General features: G+C 63.6%; 6 protein-coding genes across 6 annotated transcripts; all 6 read left to right on the forward strand.

Moving 5' to 3' along the window:
- Positions 1 to 555: 555 nt before the first annotated feature.
- Positions 556 to 1815, forward strand: LINJ_05_0560 (conserved hypothetical protein; the record flags this gene model as incomplete). The annotated part of the gene is made up of 1 exon (XM_001462982.1): positions 556 to 1815. The coding sequence occupies one exon, from the start codon at positions 556 to 558 to the stop codon at positions 1813 to 1815; it is 1260 nt and encodes a 419-aa protein (XP_001463019.1).
- Positions 1816 to 4447: 2632 nt separating this feature from the next.
- On the forward strand, positions 4448 to 5680 carry LINJ_05_0570 (conserved hypothetical protein; the record flags this gene model as incomplete). Its single annotated transcript, XM_001462983.1, has 1 exon — positions 4448 to 5680. The coding sequence occupies one exon, from the start codon at positions 4448 to 4450 to the stop codon at positions 5678 to 5680; it is 1233 nt and encodes a 410-aa protein (XP_001463020.1).
- Positions 5681 to 6803: 1123 nt separating this feature from the next.
- LINJ_05_0580 (conserved hypothetical protein) lies at positions 6804 to 9143 on the forward strand (the record flags this gene model as incomplete). The annotated part of the gene is made up of 1 exon (XM_001462984.1): positions 6804 to 9143. One exon carries the CDS (start codon positions 6804 to 6806, stop codon positions 9141 to 9143), a length of 2340 nt encoding a protein of 779 aa, XP_001463021.1.
- A 2523-nt stretch (positions 9144 to 11666) lies between these two features.
- LINJ_05_0590 (putative ATP-dependent RNA helicase) lies at positions 11667 to 14687 on the forward strand (the record flags this gene model as incomplete). The annotated part of the gene is made up of 1 exon (XM_001462985.1): positions 11667 to 14687. One exon carries the CDS (start codon positions 11667 to 11669, stop codon positions 14685 to 14687), a length of 3021 nt encoding a protein of 1006 aa, XP_001463022.1.
- A 665-nt stretch (positions 14688 to 15352) lies between these two features.
- LINJ_05_0600 (conserved hypothetical protein) lies at positions 15353 to 18073 on the forward strand (the record flags this gene model as incomplete). Its single annotated transcript, XM_001462986.1, has 1 exon — positions 15353 to 18073. One exon carries the CDS (start codon positions 15353 to 15355, stop codon positions 18071 to 18073), a length of 2721 nt encoding a protein of 906 aa, XP_001463023.1.
- A 753-nt stretch (positions 18074 to 18826) lies between these two features.
- On the forward strand, positions 18827 to 21769 carry LINJ_05_0610 (conserved hypothetical protein; the record flags this gene model as incomplete). Its single annotated transcript, XM_001462987.1, has 1 exon — positions 18827 to 21769. One exon carries the CDS (start codon positions 18827 to 18829, stop codon positions 21767 to 21769), a length of 2943 nt encoding a protein of 980 aa, XP_001463024.1.
- Between the last annotated feature and the right edge of the window lie 1079 nt (positions 21770 to 22848).

Raw genomic sequence — 22848 nt, forward strand, 5'->3', positions numbered from 1 at the left:
TTGCGTTTTTGAGAGCGACGGCGGCGATCTTCACGGGCGGCTCCGGTCCAGTCCACCGTCGTATGATGAGGGAGGGAGCGAGGCAGAGGAAGGGAGGCGGGGAGAGGGTGTGAGAGAGACGCGCGTTTGGGTACCGGGTCTACCTACTGTTTGCGGTTCCTCGTCGGGGCCGAAGGAGCAAGCTCTTCGCAACGGCCATCACTGCCACTGCCACTGCCGCCCTCTCTCGTCAGCACGCCGCTTTTCGTTCTGGCTGCATGTTCCTCGCTTGGTCTCCTGCACCGACTACGCTCTTTACCATCCCCATCCCTCCGTCTTACTTTCGCACTCCGCTGCACAGCGTCATCCATCCATCATCACTGCCGCTGCCGCCATCACCACCACACGGCCACCACCCATCCTCCTGCCTCATCGATCACCCCGCTCTCGCTGCTCACTGCCTCCCCTTCCTCGTTTCGTTTTCCCTGCTCGATACACGCAAGCGCAGGCACGCGCATATATCGACCGTGTCGCTGTTAGCGTCATCTGTTGCTGCTCAGTCGCGTCCGCGCCCCAATGGTTCTTATCGCCTCCTGCAATGCGTTGTACTTCCCGCGCGAACCACGGGATAACGTACTCAAGGTGCGGTGGAACGCGCAGGACGCGCCGCTCGAGCCGAACACGAGCGTCATCTTCAAGGTCAAGTGCACGGCGCCGCACCTGTTCCATGCACTGCCACGCTACGGCGCACTTCTCCTTGCCGACGCCACCGGGGCCGCAACGCCGAGCTCGAATCAGACGACAACGATCACGTTCAGCCTTCGCGAGAGTCACGGCTGCGGCGCTGGGGAGATTTCCCCGACGGGCGTGAGCCGGCAGACCGCGCCGACGACGACGCGCACATCGCGGGCCTCGAGCGCCACGCCCGGCGGCCCAGCGTACCAGGAGCGCTTCGCCATCGAGTACGTGATGATCAAGTCGGAGCCGCTCGCCTTTCAGCAGATATCGAACAGTGTCGCCGACGCGGCGCAGCTGACGGAGGTGGTGAAAAATATGTGGTCCCTCGTTGCCTCCGGTGCTATCCCGCGGGCACACCTCGGCGTTCAGGCCGGGATCAACCTGAAAGTGTACATGGAGAACGTGGTGCTGCAGCCCAGTGACCCGGCTCCGAGTGGCGGCAACGAGGCCACGAAGGTTGTCGTTCCGCCCGAGGCCTGCCTCGTTCTGCCGACGGCGTCGGAGCGGCAAGGCCGCAGCGTCCACGACGTCACCCACCCTGGCCGTAGCCGGCCTGCTTTGGACCCGTCCCCGCGGGTTTACAACGGTGGCGACGGTGCAGACCACCTAGGCAGCACCTCCTCCGTCTTCCGACGCAAGCCCGCTGATGAGCTGCGTGCCCTTCGTGAGGAGATCAATACGATGCGTCGCGAGTCCGCCACACCACGCAGCGCGGCCGGCGGCAGTGTGCGCAACAGCTCTTCGCCGTCTTCCAACACACCGAATAGCAAGCCGCGTGGGCACGAGGGAGCTGCAGCAATGCAGCCGCTCCCCGCTCATCGTGCTGCCGGCGCCAGAAGCTATGAGGACCTGATTATGAAGTTCGACCTGGGTGGCGCGGCGAGTCGAGCTGGCGCCCCAGCTGCGCAGAAGAAAGAGGGCCTCAAGGTGTACATGGTGCTACTGCTGATGTCCGCCCTGTACGTGTGCCTGCTTTTCATGCGTCGCGGTGCAACACACGCTGAGGGCGTCAAGAACGGCAGCGGCAACGGCGCGGATGCGGCGGAACAAAGGTACGCCGTTCAGCTATCATCGAGGGAGGTGCAGATGAGGAAGTAGCGGATGCACACGTACACACACGTCGACGAGCGCGTGGGACGGTGGAGGGGCGCAGGCATGCAGGCGCGGGCGCGTCGTCGTGCACAGGAAGCTGTGTGAGAGGAGGGGCTCAGAAAGCGGTAAACGGACGCAAGTGCACCTTCACCGTGCTCCTTCCATCTGTCTGTGCGTCTCCGTCGGCGTGTATCGCCTGTTACCGCTGGCGTCTTGCCCTCTCTCCACCGCCGCCGCACACGCACCCCTCACTTACACACACTATCGGCATCCGATCGTGTCGTTCCACCGTCTTACGGGTGAAGTCAACGCTGATGTCGCGTGTGGGGGGACGAAGCTCAAGCGTGCAAGGGGTGCGTGCGTGTCGCTGACCTTGTGAGCTGAAGTCGATCAACGATCAGACAATGTGGACCACGGATGATGGCGTACACCTGACGAGAAGTTGTTGAGGGGGAAGTTGGAACGACGATGCCCGGGGCCGAAGGCGGAGGTATCGGACTCTGCGTTGCACGGTGCCACATGAGTGCGCAAGTGCATAAGACCTGGAACGCTCCCCTCCCCCTTCACGCCCTCTGTTCTTTCCGTCTTCGCACAGGCCACACATGCGCGCCGGCGCAGAGTGGTGCCGCCGTGCCGTCCCGCCAAGCACAAGCGCCGCCCCCCCCCCCACAAACTGTTTGCAGAAGGTGAAGCGTCGTGCGGCGGGACTACCCCGCGCGGTTTCTGACCCGGGGAAGAGAGCTTGATCAGCCGACCTTCCAAGCTACTCGAGGACGAACTCAAGCGCCACACAGCAAAGGTCTTCCGCATCAGGAGCACACCACTCATGCTCCCGGGGGGGGGTTCGCCGCCGTCTACAAGAGCGGACGTGTAGCAGATCGCGGCAGCAGATATGTCTGTCATCGGGCAAGCTGTGGCTCAGATGAAGACGAACATGGAAGCGGTCGTCAAGCATTTGCGCCACCACAGAGGTCCACCGCGAAGAGAGCAACAATGGCAGTCCAAGCGAGGCAACGGGGACCGCAAGGGTGGAGGCCAATAATGCTAGCAGCAACAGCAGCCTCCTGTTCCTGCACGGCGCCCTCCGCACGCCGGCCTGCCACTGTATCTCGGTGCAAAGGCCGGGTGTTCCACATCGAAGGGAGGCCCAATACGTGAGGGGCAGAGTCAAGCGGATCGAAGAGCGCAGGAGCGGGTCACACCACAGAGTGACGGCGAAACCGCTCGAGGCTATGCGATGGTGTGTGTGGGGTGGGTGGTTGGGGAGGAGGAGTGCACACGGTCGTAGAGCAGCAGAAGACTTGACGTTGCCTTTGCTCCGAAGTACGTATCCCCCCCCCCCCGTTATGCGAGTGGGGAAGCGAGAAGCTAGCCACGCGGCCTGGGCGGTGGCAAGCCGCCCTCAACATTTTTTCTCGCCTTCAGCGCTGGCTGTGGGAAGGGCGGCTTGAAGCGCAGCTATGGCGGAGGAGGCGCTGCTTGGAATTCTAGACCGGTGTTGGTCCGTGTCCCGCTAAGCACCCACCACCCCTACACACCGCCATCGGACGGATCCTGCAGCGATCAGCTATACAGCTGACGTCGGGCAGCGCACAGGCCCACCGCTCAGGTTGCTTCCTCGAGCCTCTTTGCTCACCCTGACGCTGGGCGGACCACTTCCGACGTGCAGCGCACGCATACACATACACACACACACACACGGGGCTGGAACCAATCAAAATGCAGTGCTCATACGCCCCCATAGGTGAGTACAAGGATGGGGGGCCGAAGTCTGGCCTTTGGCTACGAGTCTGCGGGACGGGTAGATGTGGCCGGTGAGCATAGCGAAGGCGCGGCGCAAGTCGTCATCCCTAAAGATGGCAGAATGCGGAAAAAGCGCATGTGCAGCGAGCAGGCGTGCGCCAGCAATGAGTGCGCAGTACCATGGCGCAGGCACACGCAGACGCGAGACGTGCATCAGCAGCTGCACAGACAGAAAGGGGAGGGGAAGTAGAAGAGGGCGAGCTGCGTTGTTGTGCCGTGCGTTGGGTATCGGCCACTCCAAACCCCTCCCGATGCCCCTCTGCATTGGTCTATTTCCGGCGTTGTCTCCGCGGCTTTTCGCCGCGCCTGTGTGTGTGTGTGTATCTTTGGTTTCCGCCGTTGGCGTTTATGCGTGTGTGAGCCTACCCACTTGTGCTTCGTGTCCTCTCCCCCCCCTCTGGCGCGGAAAGGGGGGAGTGTGGGTGGTCGGGTGATTGGACGAGGCGGTGCCGTCGGCGCTACGACGAGGCCGTTCGACTGCGTCGTCCCTCCAGCGCGATTTGTGGGCTGCTGGTGTTGCGTGCACGATTTACTTAGGAACACGTGCGCATGATGAGTGCCCCTACCGCCTCTCTCCGCGTTATTCCTCCGCATCACCATAACCCTCCTTTTCCGCACCCCCTCCCCTTTCGTCCTCGTTGCTTGTCTTGTCGCTCCTTCACTCAATCAACGCTCGGGGACAGTCTCATCGGTTGTTGCTGTCGCTGCGTAAACAAGCGCGCGCGTGCAGAGGCGTTGCCCCCGCCCCCCTCTCACCTCTCATTTGGGGGCACTCCCTCTCCGACTGCCACGGCAGCGACGAAAGCCAAGCACTGGCCGACACAACGGAACAGCAATGCGCACCGGCACCTCCGCCCGCGCGCCCTTCACGCACGGCGTCGCTGGCCGCGCCATCAAGACGCGCGTCAAGTCGAATCTCGGTCAGCCCTACGCGCAGCGCTTCTACAACAACGTGTGGACGTACCGCGTGGCGCAGCTCACCACGTCGAATGTGCGCAGCATGAAGAAAGCGCGCATTGCCGTGGGCTTCGACAGCGGCGTTGGTGGTGGACACAGTGGCGGCGCATCCTCGCAGGACGGCAACGACGGCAGCGGCAGCGGCGCAGAGCTGCCAGTGAAGAGCGACTTGCAGCCACACGCCCTTCACAAATTCACCGGCGAGGAGGACTGGTCCATCGTCATCGCGGTGCCAAAGAGCTCCGAGCATGTGCGCAACCTGCAGGACTGCGCCAAGGGCAGCCTCATGCTCGGTCACACAGACCCGCAGTTGTTTCACTGGTTCAAGGAGCTTGGTGCCCTGCCGCCGCGCTCGCTGCTGTCGGGGCCGATGGAGCTGCTGCGCGGTGACTTGCAGGTGGAGGCGTGGGAGCGGACCTTCTCGCGGCATCCGGTAATCCACCGCATTGCGCAAGACATGTGGGAAAGCGACGAGAGCAAGACAGCCGAGGAGGCCGTGCACATCGCCAAGCGGGAGCAGGAAGAGGATGAGAAGCGCATGCGCCGCATGAGCAGCAGCGACTGGCGCGCCAAGTTCCGCGACCGCGAGCGCAACCCGACGCGTGCAGAGGACGAGGAGGCGCCGGTGTACGTGATCAAGCCGGAGACCTTCTCGCTCTTCCGCATGAAGCCGGATGTGAGGCTGTGGATGAACATTGCAGGGCAGACGCAGCGGGTGTGGGATCCGGTGGTGCCCGACCCCGACCCGCTCTGCCGCTGCTCCCACCGCTTCATTCGCATGCTGAACCTGGGGCGGCAGAAGCTGGTGCCATCGCTGAACATGAACTACTCGCTGAAGCTGACGAACGCCTTCATCTTCGAGATCAACGACCGCGGGATGTGGGCGATGGGCACGCAGGAAAACTTGGCGGGAAAGAACGGCGTCGTGAGAGAAGAGTGGATGGAGCTGCGGCTCGACTTTGGCAAGAATCAGGTTATCACGACAGAGCAAGAGATGGAGTGGTGGGTGCGCGGGCTGACGAAGCTAGGTGCGCCGGAGTTGTCGCAGACGAACAGCAGCGTGGAAGATGCCGGCTTGAACCCCGAAGACTTCGAATATCGCCATATTTGAGCGGGAAGAGGAGGAGGAAGGGGAGCGATGGGGATGGGTCGGGGTGGCCACAGGAGGCAGGCACCCCCACATACCCGTGTAGCCGCACACACCCCTTTGTGTCGCCCCCCTCCCGCCTCCACCAGCCCTCCACCGCATCCGGACGCTGCCCATGACCGTGCTGCTCACATGTATGGCACACAAATGCACACGCGGGCCCACAAGCAGGAGCGGCCGCGCTGTTTTGCCCACCCACCCCATTCTCGCTCTCACGTGCGGCGCGGACGTGGGTGCGCGCGCCTCTCAGACGCATTCCCTCGCCCCACGTCCGGAAAGCGGATCGAGCAGGCGCGCTAGCGTATAGTCGTCTTGAACCACAAGGAACACCCATGAGGCCAGTAGACGGAGGAAGGCACCCGCACGCACGCGCGTGTGTGTGTGTGTGTATCCGCGCGATACCGATAGAACTAAATCAATGGTGCGCCGTGCAAGCTGAAGCGTGCGCCATCTCCAACCGCCGTCTTCGTCTGCTACAGCATCGTCTGGCACTTACCCATCGTCCTCCTCGTAATCTGCCATCCTCTCTCGGTTCTCTGTCTTTCTCTTCTCTCGCCCACTCCACTGGCATCGCTATCTATCTCGCCACGGCCGGTGGTGACACACACACACACACACGCACATGCACACACACGTGCGTGCGTGCAGAGTTGCCGTGCCGCTGCTGCTGTTATTCCTCTTCGCCTCCATTTCTCTTCTTCTTCTAGCATCTCTCTTGCCCCGTTCTCCAAGTGTGCGGGTGTGCGTGTGCTTGTCCTTTCCACTGGGTGTGCGCGTGCGTGGTTGGGTCCGCGTTGGATCTCATTGCTCGGTAGAGCACCACAACCTCCTCGCCGTTCTTCTTGTTTTGTCTTTTCTTGCTCTCTTCGCAACACCTCCTCACGCGACGGCGCACGTGAAGCTGTGCGGTCGTGCTTTCCCTCGGCTGTTTGTGTGTGTATGTGTGTGTGCACCGCCCGCCTAGCCGCATCTCGTCAGCCTCCCTGCTTCGTCTTCCTCTCTTCTTCTCCCACGCACACATCCGTCGAATCGGCCCCCGCGAAGCCCTTCATAGACCCGCGAAACCTCACCTAACGAAAAGCGAGCCATGGAGCACTCCGTATCGAGCCGCTCTCCCAGCGGGCAGTGGTACCCGCAGCAGCAGCCACCAGCCTTCCACAGAAACAATTCCCAACAGCAACTGCAGTGGAGCCCCGCGTCGGGCACAGCGACACCGATGGTGATGGTGGGCGGCGTCCAGCCCACAGCGGTGCCCGCCGGCACTGGTTCTGCCATGCTGGGCAACTCGGGCATGCTAAGCAGCGGCTCGGCGAACCTTTGTGGGCAGCCGCATCTGCACTCTGGCATGACACCACAGCAGCAGATGATGATTATGCAGAGCATGTACACGCCGCAGAGCCAGTGTTGTGCCCCCTGCTGCGGCACGCAAGAGTGCAGCTTTTGCCCGCGGCCTGGCGAGCCGGTCGATCCGTTCTGCTGCACGCCAAGGCGGCCGGATCAGGGGCCGAGATGGTGGGAGAGTATCTACAAGTACTTCGACTGGACCTTCTTCCTCGCCTGCATCCTGTGCGTGCTCACGATCGTCGGCTTTGCGATGGTGATGGTGACGAGGAATCAGGACAACATTTTCGCCGCCTTCGGCGTGCACAACGCCACCGCTCTTGACGCAGCAATGATGCCCTACATCCGCTGGATGAACACTAAACCAACGATCTTGATCGACGGCAGCAGCGGCGTCCCGTCGAACGCCGTGGAGGCAGTCGAGACGGCCCTCTTGGCCTCGTCAGAGTACGCCGTTGAAGCCACGGCGTCGGAGTCAAGCATCCCCGCGCCCATCTTGGTCCCAGCGCACAACTGCACGCGGCGCAGGCTGTTCGGCAGCTTTGGTGAGCTGTGTATGGAGGACAACATGTACGCGAACACGTTCGCCGTGCAGCTGAGCTTCTGGAACGACGCGCGCGACACGCTGTGGATTCTGGCGATGGTGTACAGCTTCTTGACGGTGTTGTACGCGGTGCTGATCAATGTGCGCCGGCATGCGTCGTGTGCCAGCGTAGAAGGCGCGCGCGGGTCGTCGTTCATGCTGCCGTCCATCACCCCACAGCAGCAAGAGGAGTTTGTGAAGATGACGCCGCAGCAGCAGCAGGCCTTCATCCAGGAATTCCAGCAGCAGGTGGCGACGGTGCAGCAGCAGAACCCTTCCGCCGTATTCCCGTCGCAGCAGCCGCCAGGCGTTGGCTGCTGCGGCTCCGACAGGGGCATCGAGTTCTACGAGACGCCCTTCTACGAATTTGTGCGCTTCGCGTGGCTGTTCTCCGGGCTCACGACGTTTGCGTGGACGTGCAACCTCTTTATATCCTTCTGGTCCTTCTCCTACTTCTATATTCGCGAAACCACGGGCCCGCTGAACGCCTTCTGGACCGTCTACACGCGCAAGATGGAGGCCACGCTCATCGTTGTGGCCGTCTTCCTCGCGTGGCCGCTCTGCAACTTTGTGCTGGAGCTGGTCGTTTTGGTCGCCCTGGTGCTCCCGTGGCTCGTCATCCGCTCCACCTGGAAGCGGGGCATCCAGATGTACCGTCCAGCCCTGCCGCCCTCGCAGCTGCCCGCCTACATTCGTGCTGACATGTTCTTCATGGACTTCCAGGATGTCAAGCGGCTTGGGTTCTCGCGATTGGCGTGGATCATCCTGACCGACTCCGAGAAGCCCTTCTTCGAAGGCTGTGAGGACCCCACGGTCGACAAGGATCCCGCCATGACGCAACTGATGCAGCAACGCATGCAGTGGCGGCAGATGATGGCGTCCATGCTGCCTCCGTGGATACAGCAGCAGCAGCAGATGTCTGTGATGAGTCCCGGTGGCGCGGGCATGATGATGCCAGGGCAGGTGGCAACACAGCAACGGCAGTTTGACTTCAGTGGGGCGGCGACCCCGCCGGCCAACTCGCTGATGCAGTCGCCGGCGCAGTACCCTGTCGAGGATGGCGAGCACAGGTCTCACAAACGACGCCGCCATCACAGCACGCACGATCGCCGGCACGCCGACCCCCTAGGGGCGGCGTCGATGGAGCAGACTTCGGCGGGGCTCGGTGCCGCCGGCAAGGAAAACTCGACCCGCCACCGTCACCGTCGTCACAGCCACCACCGCAGCCACAGCCGCAGCAGAAGCAGAAGCAGGGGTGTCTTCGACGGTGGCGTGTCGCAGCCGCCGGTTTCGGACGCTGCCGTGGAAAACGGTGCCGACCACACCGCCGATGGGGCGTCTCGGCGTCGCCATCGTCGTAGCCACAGCCACAGTCACAGCAGGGCCGCCGCTGGCGACGACCCGAGTGCGTTGGTTGTTGCTGCGCCCCGCAGCACGGGTGACGCGGTGCAGAACGGTGGCGCGGCGGCAGCGGCCGACTTAGACGCCCTCATGCAGCTTTAGCCAAGCTCTGTGATGAGCACGCATGGACGCATGACGAGTAGCGCTGCATTCCTACATGTTGTGTTTGTCTCGGCCCTCGTGTGTGTTGCCGAGCCTGCATGACGCGAAACCCCTCCGCCCCTTCGCTACTTTGGATACCGCCGGCGTGGCTTCCATCGCTCATGCGGATGATCGTAACAACGAAAGAGCGTACGCCTAGAGCACATAAACTATGTGAGCGGGGTGGGTGCGTGCACGCACCGCTAGAGCTCTAGAGGGGGAGAGAAAGGGGGTGTTGGGTCGGGTCAGATTGGAGAGAGGTGCAGAGGAGAGGTGATCGACAAGACGAAAGCGGTTGTGTGTGTGCGCGCGCGCAGCAGCAGCAGCAGAGGCCAACAACGGCGATCAAAAACCATTCTTGGCGTCGCGCACAACCGCACACCCTTCTTCTCTCATGCTCCTTGTGTTCCACAGCCGCCCTCCCCCCGCCCCATCTCTGTCTGTCCGCCTCCCTCCCTTCCGTTGGACGCCCATTCTCTCTCCCAACCCCACGTGGGGTGGTCGTCGTTAACTTTTCAGGCTTTCGTTCCAGTTGATGCCCGCATTTTCCGCCGTGCTTCGAACTGCTGCCGCTGCTCAGTGTACACGGGTTTGTGCGTGCACGGCCTCTGCGCGGGATGGAGGCGAAGGACGAGGGAAAGAGGAGCGTGACAGATTTCCGTCAATAGTGATGTGCATCGCACAGATGCAGCACCTGCTGGAGAGCACACTTTCTCTCACAGAATGCATGCAAAGGGAGTGCATGGGGAGAGGGGGGCGACTGTCTACACGTGCACCCAAGCTCCCCCTGATGCCCCTCCCCTTTCTGATTCTCAGTAGAAATCAGGGCTCGAACCCCCACACGCACACACACACACAACGAAATGCGGAGAACTCAACGGATGTCTCTCCTCAGCACCCCATCCTCTACCCTCCTCTTGTGTGTCCGCGTGCTCACGCTTGGCTGCTAAGTCACGCAGCCAATGCAAATACATAAGACGGAAGGACGGGTGCGCGTGTGCGTGTGTGTGTGCGAAGGGGCAGACAACTTGAAGGCGGTGATGATGCGCATGATGCTGTTATAGAGCCGTAATAGATGGGACGTAGACGTACGCAGAGAGAAGCGGGAGCGATCGACAGCCAGAGAGAGACGCGCGTAGGCGGGAAGAGGGCGGGAGGCGGGGCATGAGAGGGGAGCCAACGCCAGCGACTATATCAAAAAGTTTCTTTGCCCTCCCCTCTCTCCCCCATCACACACACACGCACACGCACACGCACAGGAGCGGTGCCTTCGCGCATACCCTTACTCCACCCTCCGTTCCGCTTCAGCGATGCGCGTGCGATTCGCTTTTTCGCTGTTGTTGTTTTTGTTGTTGTTTTTTCTTCCTCTTATTCGCTCGAAGCTTTTCAATGGCGCTAACGATTCCGGCGTTGGTAACCGGCCACCAGCATCCCAGCTACGGCGACGACGTCCAACACCACCACAATGCCCCTCCTCCTCCTCCTCCTCCCTCTCTCCGAAGGTTCGGTACACGATGCGGACACGCTTGTGGGGGGAGGGAGAGAAGGGGGAGAGAAGGACGGGAGGACGATATTTGTGGCACCAGTGATGTCCGTTGCACGCGTGAGCAACGGTGTGCGGAGGCGCTGAGTGTCACGTACACATCTGTGTCTGCCTTTGAGCGTTTCTTTCTTGACTTTCTGTGTTGTTGGTTGAGAGGAAGAAGAGGGGAGGGTGGATGGGTGTGTGTGGGGGGGGGAGGGGCCACCATTGGCGCGTGTCTTTGGTGGCCCCTCTCTCTGTCTCCTTTGCATCCTCGGCCTCTGTCGATTGTGTGGGGTGGCGTGTGCGTGTGCGGGCACACACACACACACACTCCCCCCCCCCTCCGCCCTCACGCTCCGCTTAGGCTCGTGTGTTGTCCGTCGCCATTTTTTTCTTTGTTTCTTCCACGCCCTCGGCCCTTCTTTTCACAAGCGCCCCGCCCCCTCCCTCCGCCCCTCCCTTCTTCCCTCATGACGGCGTTTCTGGGCGGGGGCCGGGGCCGGGGCGGCTTGACGTTCTCTCTTATGCTGATTAGTGAAGCGGGCGCTGCGCCAGCAAGCCAACCGTCCTGCTCACTCGCGCGCGTGTGCGTGTGCGTGTGCATGCGCCAACCGGGACGGGACCTCTCTTCGGCTTTCGTCTCCTCCGAGAAAACGGCACGGGAGGTGCGGGGGAGGGAAGCAGGGCGGAGAGAAGTACCTATGCGTCCTCGTGCGCGTGTGATGCCGCCTTCGTAGCACTCCGCCACCGCCCCTTCCCCTCGCTAGCACTCATCTTCCTCTTCTCTCCCTCTCTCTCTCTCGGTCAGCAACACGCGCACGCACTCACGCACACGAGCATACACACCTGCGTTGGCGGGCGAGCAGGCTAGCCGCGAAGGCTGGACAGATCGCACACGCCAGCACTCACAAGCATACAAGCACAAGGTGCTGGAGAGAAGCCAGTGGGTAGTTTCAGGCATGCAGCCGCATCCGTCATGGCGTGTCTACGTCGGCGATGACGTCGACGTTGGCGGCACTGGTGGTACTGCTGCCGCTGCTGCGGACCAGACGAACACTCACGCATCGCCCAACATGGAGGAGGATGTGGCGCGCTTGCTCGACTCGGCGTTCGCGCGGCGTGCCCGCTATACCCTACAGACCCTCCCAGCGAGGATTCGCCAGCAGCCATCTGCCGCGCCGTCCCCCGTGCTGCGCTGGCTGCTGCAGCACAGTGTGGACGAAGGGCAGAGAAAGAAGGAGCAGGCAGGAACGGCGCCCGGTGCGACGGACAAACCTAGTGCCACTCCTGCGTCTGCGCTGTCGCCCACCGTTGCTGCAACATCAGGATGCGTTTCGGCAGCAGCAGCAGCGACGTCAGCGCTAGCGCGCCGCGGTGTCGGACCGAAGGACCCGCTGGTTCAGCGCCTCCTGAAGAAGCAGCAGAAGACAGCTTCGTCTGCGTCCGCAGCAACGTCAGCCACGTCCGCCGCGCCAAGCAGTGCCACGAATGCCACCGCCTCAACCGTTATCAGCGGCAGCACAACCGCGCCCATGTCGTGTGCCTCGCACTGGACGCAACGCCCCTTCTCTGCCATGACGTCCACCAGCTGGAAGGTATTCCGGCAGCAGCTGGGCATCACCGTCGAGCTGGTGGCGCCTGCGCAGCCGCCCACAGAGACCAGCGGCGCCAGCGCCGCACAGCCAAGCAGTTTTGTCAAGACGTTGCCGCCAGCCGACACGCTACCGGCGATCCGCTGCTGGGAGGAAGCCCAGCTGCCGCTTTCGCTTGGCCTGTGCGTCACGCACGCGTACGCGCTGCCGACGGCGGTGCAGGCGCAGTGCGTGCCGCTCGCACTTCTCCCGCGGCCCGCGCCTTTGGTCACGGGCACGAACAGTGGCGGTGTGGCTGGTGCGGCTACGGCGACGGTGCTTGGCATGGACATCCTCGCAGTAGCGGAGACCGGTAGCGGCAAGACCGCGGCGTACCTCGTGCCGCTGCTGCACCACGTGCTGTGCCGTGCACCGAAGCTGCTGGGCCACCCCGACCGGATCTCACTGGGGCCGCTGAGCTTGGTGATTGTGCCGACGCGTGAGCTGGCAGAACAGGTGACGGCGTCCTTTCTGCAGTTGTGCGGCCAGGCGCCGGCTGCCTCCATGTACAACAGCGGCGGGGGCCACATCTCGCAGGACACCATCCGCGCCTGGGAGACGCACGAGTTGGATGTGAGTGGCGCCAGTGGTCACGATCGTGCGTCCTCTGTGGCCGCGGCGGGGGCGGCGCGAAACCATCTCAGCGAGCTGCGCGTGGTCAAGGTGGTTGGTGGCGAGAATCGCGATGCTCAGTACGCCGCCCTGGCACGCGGCGCGCACTGCGTCGTCGGCACGGTGGGCCAGCTGCAAGTACTTCTCGAGGACCGCCTGCTCTCGCTCGGCAACACGCAGTTCGTCGTGATGGACGAGGCAGATCGGATGATCGATGAGCAGCAGGAGGAGCGGCTTACTGCAGTCCTAGAGCGGTGCCCGCAGCCGCGGCAGACAGTCATGTTCACAGCGACGCTGAGCGTGGCCTGCGCGGCAGTGGCGAAGCGCTACCTCGCCAAGGCCGGCTATTACCTGGTGCGCACACCGTACCGGTGCGCCTCGATCTGCCAGTCCTTCGAGCTGGTCGCCGACACCGGCGCCTCAGTCACGGGGACTGCAGAGGGCCCCGTCCCCGCCGCGTCTGGCGCTGCCACAGCGACGGCAGAGGGGCGGCAAAAGAAGCCGTCTCGGCAACAAGGACACACCGAGAAGGGCGAGCCGCAACCGCCGCAGCGGCAGCGTCTGCTGCACCCTCTTATACACGCCCAGAAGTTTGTGCGGTTGGTGGCGTGGCTCGTCTACGGCACCGGCCCGATCATCGTCTTCGCCAACGAAAAGTCGACGTGCGACGCGCTGTGGGAGGAGCTGCGTGCCGAGGCGGAGCACCTGGACGCACAGCAGGAATACTACACAATCGAGGACATTGTCGGCCCGCCGCCGGACGGCTTGTCGTTTCGCGAAGACACCGCGGTTGGTCAAGGGGCAACGTCGTCCAGCGTGGCGGCGCGGCGCACGCCGACGTTGGCGAACCTAACCTCCGTTGCCGTGGTGCACTCGGAGCTGTCGCAGACGGAGCGGCGCTCTCTCGTGGCGCAGTTCCAGCGGCGTCAGCGGCACGTTCTCATCACGACAGACCTTCTCGCTCGTGGCCTTGACGTGGCGGGGGTGACGCTTGTGATCAACTACGACGTGCCGTGGGCAGCCTCTGCCTCGCCGAGCGACGCTGTGACGCTCTACATCCACCGCATCGGGCGTACCGGCCGTGCAGGCTCCACCGGCGTCGCCGTAACTTTCGTGACGTTGCCTGCCGCGATGGTACAACGGGCCGAGGAGGTGGCGAGGGAGGAGGCGAGGGACGCTGCGCCGAAGCCGCCTGAAGGCCGCACGAAACCGCCCAGCGCAGCACCCCGCGTGTATGGCGACGAGGATGACGACCTCGCCGCCCTCGGTGAGCTCTTCGACGGCGACACGCGTAATGTCTGTATGGCAGGGGCAGCGGCGCTATCCACCACTGCCGCAGATAATGCCAGCGGCCGTCGTCGCCGCCGCGGTGACGACGACAGCGACGACACAGAAGTGGACAGCAGCAACGACAGCGATGACGACAACGATGATGAGGACACCAAGAAGGAGGGCGCCACCGGAAATACGAGCAACACCGCGAATCACAACGGCAATGGCATGCGGAAGCCGCCGAGGAAGCGCCGCAAGCGCTCGGTCGCCACCTTCGCCAGCGACGTCGCGGTGCTGCGGCCCCTCTGGTCCTTCCTCGTCGAGTGTGCCGAGGGCGAGGGATGCCGCGATGGAGCGGCGGCGCTGCGGCGCGGCACATACGCAAAGATCAGTGTTCCGGCGGCGCTGGGGTGCATCATGGCGCAGCTCTCTGCCACCTCCCAGTACGGCCGCATTACCCTGTGACAAGTGGGTGTGGAGGGCGTGTGCGCACTTGCACACAGCCCCCCCCCCACCACCCACCCACGCACCTCTCCCTCCCAAACCTTCCTTACACTGTTGAAGGAGTCGTCGCGCCTTGGCCGGAGAAGAGCCGGGGTGCGACAGCGGCGCGGAGGATACGGTTGGTCGGAGCTCTTCTCGTGCGCGCAGCGCCCACTCACAACATCACCTTCGCCTGACAAGAACGGAAGACAGTGTCCGTAACCGAACACAAAGGGGGCACAGCACGCACACGTACACGTACACGCGTGGCGGTGCAAGCGCGTCTTCCTCGCATCCACAACGGGGTGTGTGAGTACGTGTGTGTGTGCGCGCGCGCATCTACGCGGACTCGGTCCATCTGCTCGATTGATCACCACCATCACCTCTTCGATGATGTACTCTCATCCCTTCCTCGGCCTCTCCACCCCCCACCCCGGGAACCGACGCTCGCACGCGCGCACGCACACGAAAGCCGTGCCGCGCATCAAGTAGTCGCTCCCTTCTTCATTTTTTTTCGTGTTGCTGCTGTCGCTATGGACGGCTGCTGGGCTCCATCAACCTCATTCTGTGCGTCTCCGCCTCTCCCCTCTCCCCCCCCTCCAAAGGACTGACTGATTCTCTGCCCTGCTGCTTCCCTCACGAGCGAGATGCTACTGAAGCACATCGATAACGTGGAAGAGCGCTTCGACCAGGCGCTGCAGCGCGTGCGCGACGGGGTGCGCCGCCGCGACGCCGCCCTCAACGACATCCGCCAGTCCATCCACGCCGAGAGCGAGCTTCACACGTCTCTGCGTGAGATCAGCAACGTGCAGTACAGGCTCATGCCGCAGTACGTGCACCGCAGCGCAGCACTGGCGCGCACCGTCGCGGCGAACGCGTCGCTGGCAGAACGCAGCTCGAAGCGGGTGCGACGGCTTGACGCGCTGCTACAGCGCGTGCAGCAGACGTGTGCCATCGTGGACGCCATGAAGGCAATGGAGAACGACGCGGCCCAGGTGTCGTCTGTCCTGGACTCTGGAGACATTGACAAGATACTTCAGCTCCTGCACTCGTACGAGGCGGCACAGCGTGTGCTGACCTCAGCCTCTCCAGCCACTGTCGTTGCTGTGGAGGCGAAGGCATCAGAGACGGGCACTGGCGGAGGCGCGTCCTTGTCAGCGCCGTCATCAGCGGCGGTCGAAGTGTCGAACGCGGCACCCGTCAGCGACGTCATGCGCCACGCTCGAGCGACCGTGCAGGCGCGCCTGCTCAGGATGATTGAGGACGCCGTGCAGGTGAACGACAAGCTGGCGATCATGAAGGGGACGAAGCTGCTAGCGGAGCTGGGCGAGGGCGCAGTGGCGTCGCGGCTGTACAGCGACTGGATCGCTGATCACACGATTGCCGCGCTGGCAAAGCTGATCGATGGCGAAATGAGAAAGATGGAGGACTCAGCGACGGTGGCCATGACGCACCTCGCACTCGTCTCGCAGTGCCTCGACAACGTCGCCGCCGCGTTCGAGAGCGACGAGGAGTTCACGTATGAAGCCTTCGGCGCGCAGGGGCCGCTGGTGCTGCTGGCGAAGCTGCACAGCCGCGCCACTGCCCGATGTGTGCCGGTGCTGAGCGACTTTATCGAGCGCCGCAAGGACGTGCTGGCTCAGCTGGAGAAGCACGCGTTGGCCGGCGACGGTGTCAGTAGTGTCTCTCGCGTGTCGACAACGTCCATGAACGCCGCTGCTGGCGCCAACGTCAACGCAGTGGTAGCCAGTGCCCGCCGCGCGGACCAGATTCTAGAGGAGATCAGCCACATGGTGTCGTGCGGACATATCTACCTCACCTTCGTGGAGCGCAAGCAGACGGAGTACGAGAAGCGGATGAAGGCGTCAGGTGCGGCGGCGGCAGCGGAGAGCGGCAGGGAGGAGTCAACCTCGATGGCAGCCGCGGGCGAGGTCGTCGTGGGCAGCACCGCCGACAACCTCTGGCGCACCAGTGACAACGCCCTCCTCAACTCCATGCAGGACATCCTAGCCGTCTACGTGCCGCTGCAGACGACGTACTTCACGATCGCCTACGACCAAGCGGTCGACCTGCAGCTGCGTGCGATCCGTGACGCCGCCAAGGAGGCGGCAGCCGCGGCAGCGCGTGCCGGCGGTGGTGGTGCTTCGCGTACTGCGGCAGGAACTCGGCACGGCAACGCGCCAGCTGCACTCGTTTCTGCGCCATCGGCGGCGAGCTTCATGTCGGGTCTGCAGAGTCTGTACATGGTTGCCGCCAGCAGCGCTGACGAGCTCATCGCCTCTGTCGGCGTCGGCGGAGGATCCGCTAGCGCTGCGGGCGGTGGCGCCTCTGCGGCGGCTTCGGAGGAGCTCGCGTCGTTCTGGTACTTCACCCACAACGGCCAAGTCACTCTGCCCGACGACGTCTTCTTCGTGCTTCGCATGGCCATCCACCGCGCCATGAACACCAAGTCGGCGCAGATCTGCTCCGCTGCGGTCATATCCGCCATGGACGTGGTGCAGTTGCGGCTCCTGCCAGAGATCGAGTCGCACACGGTGATCGCGGGTACAAGTAGCCACGCCGGGGCCGGCGGCGCGGCGTCTAATTCGTCTGCTGCCGGGGGCCGGCGCCGTGCCGGCGCAGCACCGCACGGCGGCTTCCTGACACCTGACGAGCTACACTGGACCGGCGCGGCGCAGCGGACTGCGACGTACCTGCAGCGCATGGCTGACGAACTGCAGCAGCTGGGTGAGGCGACCTTCTCCGCGACGCCGCACGATGTGACGCGCTTCCGCGAACTTGCTGGCAACATGCGCACGCTGGGAAGGACTCTGCAGGAAAAGCTAATCCCTGCCTGGCTCGATGCCTTCGCAGACGTGTGCTGCGACAGCGTTCTGCCGCCGCACATGGAGCGCTTCGCCGCCGTTTCTTATGACATGAAGGAGGAGGTGTACTACCACTACGAGCTCAACGACGTGTGGGTGCAGGCGTGCTTGGTAGACCTCGGCGCCGGGCTTCAGTACCTCCATCAGCACCTGGCAGATGCGAAGCTGTTCGATGCGCTACTCACGGCGATGGCGCGGCGGGTGGCGAAGGGGATAAGCAGCGTGCTGCTCCGTAAGCGCGTCAGCCTCTTCGGCGCGCTTCAGGTAGACAAGGACGTGCGTGCGCTGCGGAGCTTCTTTGTGGAGCGGGCGCAGAACGATCTCACCCCAATCCGCGACGCGTTTACAGTTCTCAGCTTGATGGCGACGCTGCTGCTCTCCGACAAGCCGACAGACGCACTGGAGGAGGCGGCGAACACGGCACTGACGGCGGACGAGAAGAAGAAGGTGCTGCTGACGCGCGTTGAGTTCCGCAAGGAGGCGGTGATGGCGCTGCCGCTGTGACGTCTTGGTGAACGTGCCTGCGTGTCCGGGCTTATGTTCATCTGTGTCGCTTCTTTGCGTTGTGTGCACGCATGCGTGCTCTGACTCTTTCACTGCGTCTGCGTCTGTGGTCGATGCGAGTTGCTGTTATGCGGTACTGATGCACGCGTGTGCGCCTTTATGCGGGCTTGAGCTCATCGAGATGACGATGCGCGATGAGCAAAACACGGAGTAATGGGAAGAGGAGGAGGGGGATTAGTGCTCTCGAGAATGGATGCGATTGTGCTGATGCCCGCGCGTGTCCGTATTTCGATGTCGCCTCCTGCTCAGCCCACCACCACCACCACCCCAACCTGTCACAGCACAGCACAGCACACTACCACCTCCTAGCCCTCCTCCCCCATCTCTTCTCTCTCCTCTCTCTCCGTGACTTCACCGCCTTACTTGTCCCTTCTCTGTGCCTCCGTTGTTGGTGTACATGCGTCGCGTGCGGGGAGCGTCGCTGTCGTCCTCGTTGTCATCTCGGCAGTGTTCCCTCGTTGCGTGGCTGTTCTATACCTACACCGATCCACACACACACACACACACACATATATATATATATATACGCACGTACATACAACGTGTTGTGCGTCTTCTCGCTTACTCGCCCTGCCCTCTTGCCTTGTCTCCTCTCCGTGCTGCCTGCGTGCGCACATCCGCCAGTCCTGTCGCACATCCTTGAGAGCTGCTGGAGCGGGGTGAGCAGCGCCTGGGGCAGCACAAAGACGGCTCATGGATCGATCAACTCCGCCATTCATGCCACTGTGCCAGTCGCGGAGGCAGAGTGGTGCCTCGGCAACACCGGTGCTCACCCCCAACGCTGACGACAGAGACGACTTCGCCGATGTCGACGACAACAACAGCGGCGTCGGCTTTGATAGCACCACGGTGTTGCTCTGCGACAGCGCACATCAACCTGCCAACAAGCCGGCTGACGGGCCCAGCGGCGGCAGCAGCACCAGCGGCGGTAACACAGGTGCTTCTCCGTACACGATGTTCGAACCAGCTTACGCGCAGCAACAGCAAGGCGTGCTGGGGTCAGTGCTTCCGGATGAGAAAGCCGTCGCTGCAGCGGGCTGGTGCGGCGGCTCCGTGTTCCCGGCTCCGGACGCCTCTTACTCGCAGCCCTTGCCGCGCCTACTGCCGCCCCCCTACGTCAACACCGCGTCAGCGCGGCCGCCTTTCACAGCTGGCAGTTTAGGCATTCTCGGTTCAGGCACCACCGTCGAGGGAGTGTCTGCACCACCATCGGCCTCTGCGTACTCGCCGTCGACCACAGCGGCAGAGTCCGCCACTGGAGCGCCGGTCAACGTGGCAGCCTCAACAGACGTGCTGGAGGTGCCACTGCACGCACCGCGGCTGCGCGTCCCCACCAACCTTCCGCTGGAGCAGACGACATTGCTCGACCTCCTCGCCACCGCCGTCGTGCAAGGCGGGCCAACGACGGAGGAGGAGATTGTGAAGCGCGAGATGGGGCGCGGCAACCCGGCCTTCGCGTTCCTGGGCGAGAAGTTCAACCATCCATGTATGCTGTACTACCGCTGGCGACTGTACTCCCTGCTGCAGGGCGACACGCTCGTCTCGTGGCGCACGCAGCCCTTCCAGATCGAGGAGGCGCGGCGCGCCTACGTGTGGGTGCCGCCGCCACCGCTCAAGGTCGGCCCGGAGTGCCTCGTCGGGCTGCACCAGCCAGAGCTGCTGGATCCGGCCTTCGCAACGGGCAGCGGTGGCGACGCGGCAGCGACAGTGGGCGGTGCCGAAGAGGAAGACGGCGCGGACGTGATTGTGCGCACGGCGCGTCCCCGCCGCCGCCGCCATCACCGCGGCCGAAGCGCCGAAGACGGGACGAACTATAAAAGGAGCCGCCATGAGGCGGGCGACGACACGGACCATGCAAACCGCAGCCGCGGTCGCAGCGGTAGCAGCAGCAGCAGCAGCAGCAGCGGAAGCAGCAGCAGCAGCAGCAGCAGTGAATCGGAAGGCGAGCAAGATGAGCGGAAGGGCGGTAGAGGTGCCACTTTGGCCGGGCGCGGTGATGGCGACGAGGAGACGACGAAAGCCAAGAGTCAACCCCTCGGGCAATCTCCCGCCGGCACAAGCGCAGAGGCCCCGTCCTCTGAAGCAGCAGCGGACGCTGCCCACGTTCGGCTGCCACCGCCGTCTGCGCAGTGGATCTCGCGCCAGTGCACGGCGCACCGGCACGTTTTCGCGATCCTGCAGCCGCATCTGCTGGAGAAGTGGACGGCGCTGCTGAACCCCTACGCGATGGCAGACCCTGCCACCACGGGCGATGGCGGCATCGCGGCTCTCTGCGAGCGATGGTTGCGACGAGACGAGATTGCATCTCGCATGGCGTTCGCCATTCGACACGCTGACGCGATGCATCACCTGCTCAGCGTCCTGCTGGATGCGGTTGTGAAGGTGGCATATGTGGCGACGGCGCGATCGCGTCAGCAGCCAACCGCTTCCGTCGATCCCATCGACAGCAACGTCTACTGCGTGGAGGCGCTGTGGTACCTCTTCGTGCTTCACGACATCGTGATGAACGCGTCCAACACACCGGAGCCGTCCGCGACGTCGGCGACGAGCGTGAACAAGAACGTCTCGAACCGGCAGCAGCCGCAGCAGGTGCTCTCCACCGCTGCGGGAATGAGCGGCGCGACTTTGGCTGGTCGAATCGGCTTGGATGAGGAACTCTTTGCCTCCGAGGGAAGTCCGGAAGCACTGGAAGCTCTCTACGAGGTCTTCCGTCGCCAGCACCTGGCTATCCGTGCAGGCGCATCGACGCCACCGTCGCCCGCGGCTGCAGCAGGAGCATCATCAGCGACAGCGACTGCAGTGTCGCCATCGTCGGCGCTAGGGTCGACTCCGCGTCCTCGGCGCCGTCAGCGCCACCCGCAGCGGCGCTCGCCTTACGAGCGGTGCGGCGATGCGCTGGAAATGATACTTCCGACGCTGATGGAGGCGTGCACGGCGATCGCTCTGGCGGTGTCCATGGACAAGGAACGGCAGCGGTCGCAGGCGGCCGAGACAGCGCCAACTGCAGCGGCTCGAGTCCGCCACTTCAAAGTTCTGCCCCCACAGCAGCAGCAGCAGTCGAAGGCGAAAGGAAAGTCGAAGGCCTCGGAGCACGAGTCGGCGATGACGTCCTCGTCCACGACGCTGCCCGTCGGCGGAGGCCCTGCTCTGTCGTTAAGGCTCGACGCAGGATGTGACGCGGCCTCCGTGGCGAAGACGCCGTCGTCCACGCTGCCTCTCTCCTCCCCATCCGCGGAGGGAAGCGGCTGCACATCTGCTGGCGGCGGCGCGGACACGGCCGCGCCATCGACGTCATCGGCCCCGGCGGTGATGCTGCTTCACTGGATCAAGGGGTTCCTCCTCGTTTGGATGAACGCGGAGCAGCCGCTGCAGCTGCCACCATCACCATCGCCGTCAGCGGGAGCAGGAATGGCGGCCGGAGCCGTCCTACCTCCCGGCACGGTGTGGCCAGACTGTCAGGCCGACGCGGCGGACATGCCGGACGTGAGTCTCACGTACCATGTGGATCCACAGAACGCGTCGCTGCTCGGGCTCGACGCGGCATCGCAGCAGCAACGTAACGTCTATCATCAACCGCCGCTGCTGAGCGCGCGTGCGTGCGCGATCTTGAAGGATCGCTATAGCTTCTTGTTTTGAGTTTTCTTTTTCGGAGTAAGGCAACGAAGGGGGGGGCGTTGGCCAGCAGCACAGAGAGGCGGTGACATCGTGGCCGCGTCGCGTTGACGGAATGAATTTGATTGGCGTAGCTGAGCAACGCGTGTGCTGCCGTGCGTCTCAGTCAAGATGGGGGTGGGAGGGAGGGGCGTTGGGCGTTGGACGAGATGAGACGCACACGTCGCTGTATCTCGTTCTCGGCCACCCACCGACCTACCCACCCCCGCCTCTGGTGCTGCTGTTGCTGCACTGTAATGGTTAACTTGTATGTGTGCGCATGCCTTGTTGGTGTGAGCATATGGTCGTGGACGCAGCTGGGCGGAGACGGTCCTCTCCATCGTCGCGTTGCGACGGTGGCACGCCACCCCTGCACGGAAACCGTAGCACGAACACAACGAAGCAAGAAGATGTGCAGGCCGCGACGGAACGTCTCTGAGTGTCTTGTTTGTGCGGCGAAGATGCATGCATGCCCGCTACCCCTCCGCCCTCGCTCTCCTCCGCCTCTTTTCTCTATGTCTTGCTCGGAGCGTCGTTCGCGTTGTGGCGCGTGCGGGCCACCGCGGGGTTTCGTGCTTGGCTGCGGTGTGCTCGCCTCTTCTGCGGCCCCGATCACGAGAGAAGCGGCGGACGGCACGCGCCTCAAGAGCTCAGCGCATCCTCGGATGCGCGCCCACGCGCGCGTACAGGCGTAGCCACAGCACACAGCACTGTCTGTCGTTACGTCACCCGCGCCCTTCATTGTCAACTTCGTCGACCTTGAGGAAGAAGCGACCACCAGCTAGCGACAAGAGCAGCGAGCTGCACACTGTGCACAGAGTCAGCAGCGGCAGCGGCGACACCGTGTCGGGTGCGATCGGCGTCACCGCCGCTGTCGCGCCTGCGTTAGGCGGTGCCACAGCTGGCATACGCGGCACCGGCCGCTGCTCCCGCGCCGGTGAATCGGTTTTGCGTGCCGCGCTGGCGCCTCTCCCGGACACAATGTCCGGCACGTCGTCGCGAGATGTCTCCACGGAGTCGGTATCGAGGACGGCGTCCTCGTGCTCGGCAGTGAAGGCAGGCGG

Source organism: Leishmania infantum, chromosome 5 (genome assembly GCF_000002875.2).
Source record: "Leishmania infantum JPCM5 genome chromosome 5".
Taxonomy (NCBI): domain Eukaryota; phylum Euglenozoa; class Kinetoplastea; order Trypanosomatida; family Trypanosomatidae; genus Leishmania; species Leishmania infantum.